The 5,672-nt window shown below is 46.3% G+C and overlaps 2 protein-coding genes across 2 annotated transcripts in view; one reads left to right on the forward strand and one right to left on the reverse strand.

Annotated features, from left to right (window-relative positions):
• actr6 (actin related protein 6) overlaps positions 1-2,911 on the forward strand; it is an 11,096-nt gene extending 8,185 nt beyond the window's left edge. Inside the window, exons 5-11 of the mRNA XM_014022984.1 lie at positions 728-863; positions 938-994; positions 1,114-1,212; positions 1,296-1,374; positions 1,473-1,644; positions 2,370-2,508; positions 2,582-2,911. Coding sequence (XP_013878438.1) covers positions 728-863; positions 938-994; positions 1,114-1,212; positions 1,296-1,374; positions 1,473-1,644; positions 2,370-2,508; positions 2,582-2,711 — 812 coding nt within the window. The 3' untranslated portion in view covers positions 2,712-2,911. The remainder of the gene's footprint in view (positions 1-727; positions 864-937; positions 995-1,113; positions 1,213-1,295; positions 1,375-1,472; positions 1,645-2,369; positions 2,509-2,581) is intronic.
• A 930-nt stretch (positions 2,912-3,841) lies between these two features.
• The window catches only part of fcsk (fucose kinase), a gene marked incomplete in the record, with an annotated part of 11,142 nt that continues 9,311 nt past the window's right edge, over positions 3,842-5,672 (reverse strand). Inside the window, 5 exon segments of the mRNA XM_014022985.1 lie at positions 3,842-4,035; positions 4,247-4,470; positions 4,555-4,654; positions 4,790-4,977; positions 5,045-5,164. Coding sequence (XP_013878439.1) covers positions 3,955-4,035; positions 4,247-4,470; positions 4,555-4,654; positions 4,790-4,977; positions 5,045-5,164 — 713 coding nt within the window.

Raw genomic sequence — 5,672 nt, forward strand, 5'->3', positions numbered from 1 at the left:
CCTGTCTGTCTCTGACCTGTCTGTCTCTGACCTGTCTGTCTCTGACCTGTCTCTGACCTGCCTGTCTCTGACCTGTCTGTCTCTGACCTGTCTGTCTCTGACCTGTCTCTGACCTGTCTGTCTCTGACCTGTCTGTCTCTGACCTGTCTCTGACCTGTCTCTCTGACCTGTCACTGACCTGTCTCTGACCTGTCACTGACCTGTCTCTGACCTGTCTCTGACCTGTCACTGACCTGTCACTGACCTGTCTCTGACCTGTCACTGACCTGTCTCTCTGACCTGTCACTGACCTGTCTCTGACCTGTCTCTGACCTGTCTGTGACCTGTCTCTGACCTGTCTCTGACCTGTCTGTGACCTGTCACTGACCTGTCTCTCTGACCTGTCACTGACCTGTCTCTGACCTGTCTCTGACCTGTCTGTGACCTGTCTCTCTGACCTGTCTCTCTGACCTGTCTCTCTGACCTGTCACTGACCTGTCTCTCTGACCTGTCACTGATCTGTCTCTGACCTGTCACTGACCTGTCTCTCTTACATGTCTCTGACCTGTCACTGACCTGTCTCTGACCTGTCACTGACCTGTCTCTGACCTGTCTCTGACCTGTCACTGACCTGTCTCTCTGACCTGTCTCTGACCTGTCTCTGACCTGTCACTGACCTGTCTCTCTTACATGTCTCTGACCTGTCACTGACCTGTCTCTGACCTGTCTCTGACCTGTCTCTCTGCAGCCGGCTCTCTCAGCTCTCATCACTTCTTCCACTCAGAGCACTCGGAGCTCTGCTGCCTGGTGGTGGACTCTGGGTTCTCCTTCACCCACGTCGCCCCCTACTGTCGCAGCAAGAAACTGAAGGAGGGCATCCGCAGGTCAGAGGAAGTGACATCATCATCTTCATCATCATCATCTTCATCACTAACAGCTGTCTGTTGGTTTGTTTCAGGATCAACGTTGGAGGAAAACTTCTGACCAATCATCTGAAGGAGATCATCTCATACAGGTTTGTGTTGTCTTCAGCTTGTCCTTCGTCCCCTCTGTCCTCTGTGTCCTCTGTCCTGTCCTCTGTGTCCTTCGTCCCCTCTGTCCTCTGTCCTGTCCTCTAACTCTGATCGTCTCCAGGCAGCTTCACGTGATGGACGAGACGTACGTCATCAACCAGGTCAAAGAGGACGTCTGCTACGTGTCTCAGAACTTCTACAGGGACATGGAGACGGCTCAGTAAGACACACAGACTGTCCTCTGCTGCTCAGAGGAGGGGGACTGTCCTGACAGGACGTCTGTCTTTTCTTTCTGTCCTTCAGGTTGAAGAGCGAGGACAACACCCTGATGAGGGACTACGTTCTTCCAGACTTCAGCTCCATCAAAAAAGGTTTCTGTAAGGTGAGACCACCTGGTCCTGCTGGCCCTCAAGACACCCAAAGACCTGGTTCCTCATGTCCTCCTCTGGTCTCTGTCCTCCTCTGGTCTCTGTCCTCCAGCCACAGGAAGAGGTGGTCTTCAGTGGAAAGTATAAGACAGGTGAGCAGATCCTGAGGTTGGCCAACGAGCGCTTCGCCGTTCCTGAGATGCTCTTCCACCCGTCGGACATCGGCATCCAGGAGATGGGACTTCCTGAGGCCATCGTGGACTCGGTCCAGTCTCTGCCTGAAGGTTCGTTCCTCAGAAACCAAAAACAAAACCAGTTCTGATGGTCTGAAACCAGACTGGACCTCCTTCAGACCAAGGTTCTAATAGTTTTATATGTTTCATTATAGTTTAGTTTTATTTTGTTGTGACTTTTTTTCTAATTCAGTTTTAATTAGTTTTTAGTGGATTTGTTGGTTTTTATTAGTTATTATTGCATTTTTAATGCTTAGTTTTAGTTTTGTAAAAAGATTATACAGTTTTAGTTTTGTTGTTTTTTCATTTTATTACAGTTTTTATTTATTTTTGTTAACTGAAATGCTTTTTCAATTTCATTTTTTGTTATTTAGTTAGTTTTAGTGAACTATAATAACCCTGCATCAGAGGAGGTTCTGCAGCATTATGGTTTCTCTGACATCATTCAGTGGGCGGAACTTCTGTTTTTTTAATTAAATTTTTTTATTTATTTATAAATAACATGAAGAAAATGAGTTTCATCTAATTACAGAAAGTAATACAATATTTTACACTTTTTCTTTCATTTAGTTACATCAATCCAGTTGGTGTAACCCTTCATGTGATTATTAAATATCCAGTATCCTGTATTCTTCTTCTTTTTTTAATATAAAGGTGGAAAAAATAAATAAATAGGAGCTTCTGTTTAAAAATGTTTTAATGTTCAGACTTTAAAACATTTGTAATAAAGTTTTAAATGAGAAGAACTAAAACCTGTCGTATTTTCCTTCCATCAGACATGCAGCCTCACCTCTACCAGAACATTGTTCTGACCGGAGGGAACACGTTGTTTCCAGGCTTCAGAGAACGTCTGGAGGCGGAGCTCCGATGCCTCGTCCCCGCCCACCTCCCGGTGTCGGTGCTTCTACCTTCAAAGTAAGAGACGAGAGCCGGTTCTGGTGGTTCTGTTTGTTCGGGTCGGATAATAAAAGCTGTGCCTGGTTTTCAGTCCGGTCTGTTACTCGTGGGAGGGCGGGAAGCTGCTGGCTCACAGTCCGGACTACGATGAGATGCTGGTGACCCGGGAGGACTACGAGGAGAACGGACACCTCATCTGTGAAGAAAAGTTTGATCTTTGAGCAGGAGCTTTCCTGCAGCTGCTCCTGCCGGACTCCAGAACCTTCTCTCTGAACACAAACTTTTCATACTTCACGTGTTTTTATTAGAGTCTCAGCTTTGATTCAGGATGTGGAGAAAAACAGAACTTTAATGTTTGACAGAAAAACCTCCAGCTCAGTATGAACCAATCATCAATAAAGTATCAGTTCTGAGTCTTTGATCAGTTCTTATCAGAGTTGTAAATAACTAACAGGGTTCCTGCTTTAATTAGCCTTAAAATGTCTTAAATCAATCTTTCAGAGGTCTTAAAAATGTTAAAACAAGGATTAAGGATGATTTTAATTTGTCTCAAATATTAAAATAATTGGTAACATTTATTTATTTTTAAAGATTATTTAATAAATGCTTCTAATGCTGGTTGTTCTGTGTTAAAATAAACATTTGGATAAAATTGTCGGTTTTATTCCATTTGTTTATTGTTTATTTAAGACCAAGTTGGTCTTAAATTTCATTTTAAGTGGCATTAGTCTGAAATATATCGTGCCTTAAGCTGTAGGAACCCCGAACTAAGTACAAATACTTTGTTACTGTACTTAAGTAGAATTTGGGTATCTGTACTTTACTTGAATTATTATTTTTCATCCTACTTTTTACTTCTACTGCTTATATATTAAAACAAGAAGTAGAAAGTTGTTACTCCTTTAATTTCGGCTCAATATTGTAAAAAACTATTATCCTGATAAACTGTTCCTCCTGGAAAGAGTGGATTTAATTGTAGTTGGATGAGAAGTATAAATATTTACCATCCTGACACCACATTGTACTCAGTCCATCACAGACTTTAGAAAAAAGTATGTTTTGGGGAGGTCACCTCCTAATAAATGTCCTTACAGAAAATCTAACTGCTCATTTTAAATTGTTACTTTGACTTTTATTAAGTACAACAAATATCACATACTTTAAGACTTTTACTCAAGTAATATTCCTAAAGGAGACTTTAACTTTTACCAAAGTATTTTTGGTAAAATACTTGTACTTTTACTCTAGTAATATTCCTAAAGGAGACTTTAACTTTTACCAAAGTTTTTTCATGATAAGATACTTGTACTTTTATTCAAGTATCACTTTGTGGTACTTTATACAACACTGGTTCTTATGAATCAAAGTTATTTTTATTAAAACAGAAAAACATTTGATTGATTCTAACGATCATCAGACTTCATCACAGCTGAAATCCTGTCGGGCCTCAGGAACCAGAACTCTTCAGGTCCCGGTGTTTGGGTTCAGGACGGTGAGCCCCTCAGAGTCCAGCTCCACGGAGTGAACGCTGACGTCCCCCAGACCCTGAAACAAAACCGCTCAGTGTGATGGGACGTCTCAGACGGATCCAGCAGGTCCACTTGGTTCTGGTTTTTAGTTTAATCATGATGCGGCCCGATGCGTACCCTGGAAGTACCAGGTTCTGGGCTCAGATTTATAAAGCTTGCGTACGCACGGTTTGATAAATCTGAGCCCTGATACGTGTCGGGCTGTAATATCTGGACCTGAATCTCACCGGTGTTCTGTGCAGAACCTGCAGAACCGCCTCCTGCTGCCGGGGCTCCCGGGTCAGCAGGTACAGGAAGCCGCCCCCCCCGGCACCGGCCAGGCTCTGACCCAGGACCAGCGGTCTCAGAGCCTCCATCAGGACTCGGACCGAGGCCGGCTCGCAGCCCGGCGCCATCAGCTTCTTCTGCTGCCACGAGCGGTCCAAACACCGACCCAGGTCCACCAGAGAACCTGCAGGGGAGCGAGAAGGGTTAAAGCCTCCAGCTGTGAGCAGGTCCTGGTCCTGGTTCTGGTTCTGGACCTGGTCAAACCCACCCTCTGAACACGCTCGGGCACACTCCTCAGAGTTGGACACCAGCTGCTGGACGTTCAGAACCATGGCCGGCAGGCGGCTGTACCAGCTGCGGACCACGTCCTGCAGGGACAGAACATCATCAGGGTCCAGCACCGAGACCCGGGTCTGGTTCTGATCCAAACATCATCTCACACACCGTCGTTAAAACTAAAGTAAAAAAAGGTTCTGTTAGAGAGGAGCCGGGCGGTACCGGACCTGGAGCAGGTTCCGGGCCAGGCGGGTCTTCCCCGTGTAGACCAGCAGGAGGTGCTGCTGCAGAGACTCCAGGAAGTCCTGAGGAGGACTCAGGTGGTCCACCTCCACCTGCAGGGGCAGGACCGCCCGGGAACGACCCACTTTGACTCCACCCACAAGACCGCCCACCTGGTCCTGCCAGCCCCCACCTGCAGGAGGAGGAAGAGGATGAAGAGGAGGAGGAGGAAGATGAAGAGGAAGGAGGACCCTGCAGACCTGTGGTCAGGATCTGCTCCAGGTACAGGACTCCGTGGATCAGGGAGTCCGTGTCGTAGGTCCGACCCGTACATCTGTAGACCGCTGCCAACAGCGCCCCCGCCAGGATGCTGCTGGTACCTGCAGGACCAGAACCAGAACCAATGAACAGGTCCCTTCAAGAACCCATCAGTCCTGCACATGTTGTTCCGTTTGACCCGGGTTCAGTCTGAGTTCTGATGTTCCTGTTCTGGATCAGCTGTGATAGATCTGTGTGTGTGTGTGTGTGTGTGTGTGTGTGTGTGTGTGTGTGTTTCGGAGTGTGTTTGTGCCTCATCATGAATCAGATGATTTGGCTTTAAGCCCGCCGTGTGCTATCTGTTTTTCCAGCGTCGTCAGCTCCATTGCATTTGTATTGATTTAGGCTTGATGTCTCCTATTCCTCCCTCGATTCTGATGATGCCCCCCACGCACACACCCCACACCCTCCTCGCTGTCCTTCCTTCTCCTTTTGTTTCTCAAAACTCAATTAACTGCCAGCTCGCCTTTGGTTTTCTTTTCAACTCTATTTCCTTTTGTTTGTGTGTGTGTGTGTGTGTGTGTGTGTGTGTGTGTGTGTGTGTGTGTGTGTGTGTGTGTGTGTGTGTGT

Source organism: Austrofundulus limnaeus, unplaced genomic scaffold, assembly GCF_001266775.1.
Source record: "Austrofundulus limnaeus strain Quisiro unplaced genomic scaffold, Austrofundulus_limnaeus-1.0 Scaffold353, whole genome shotgun sequence".
NCBI lineage: Eukaryota > Metazoa > Chordata > Actinopteri > Cyprinodontiformes > Rivulidae > Austrofundulus > Austrofundulus limnaeus.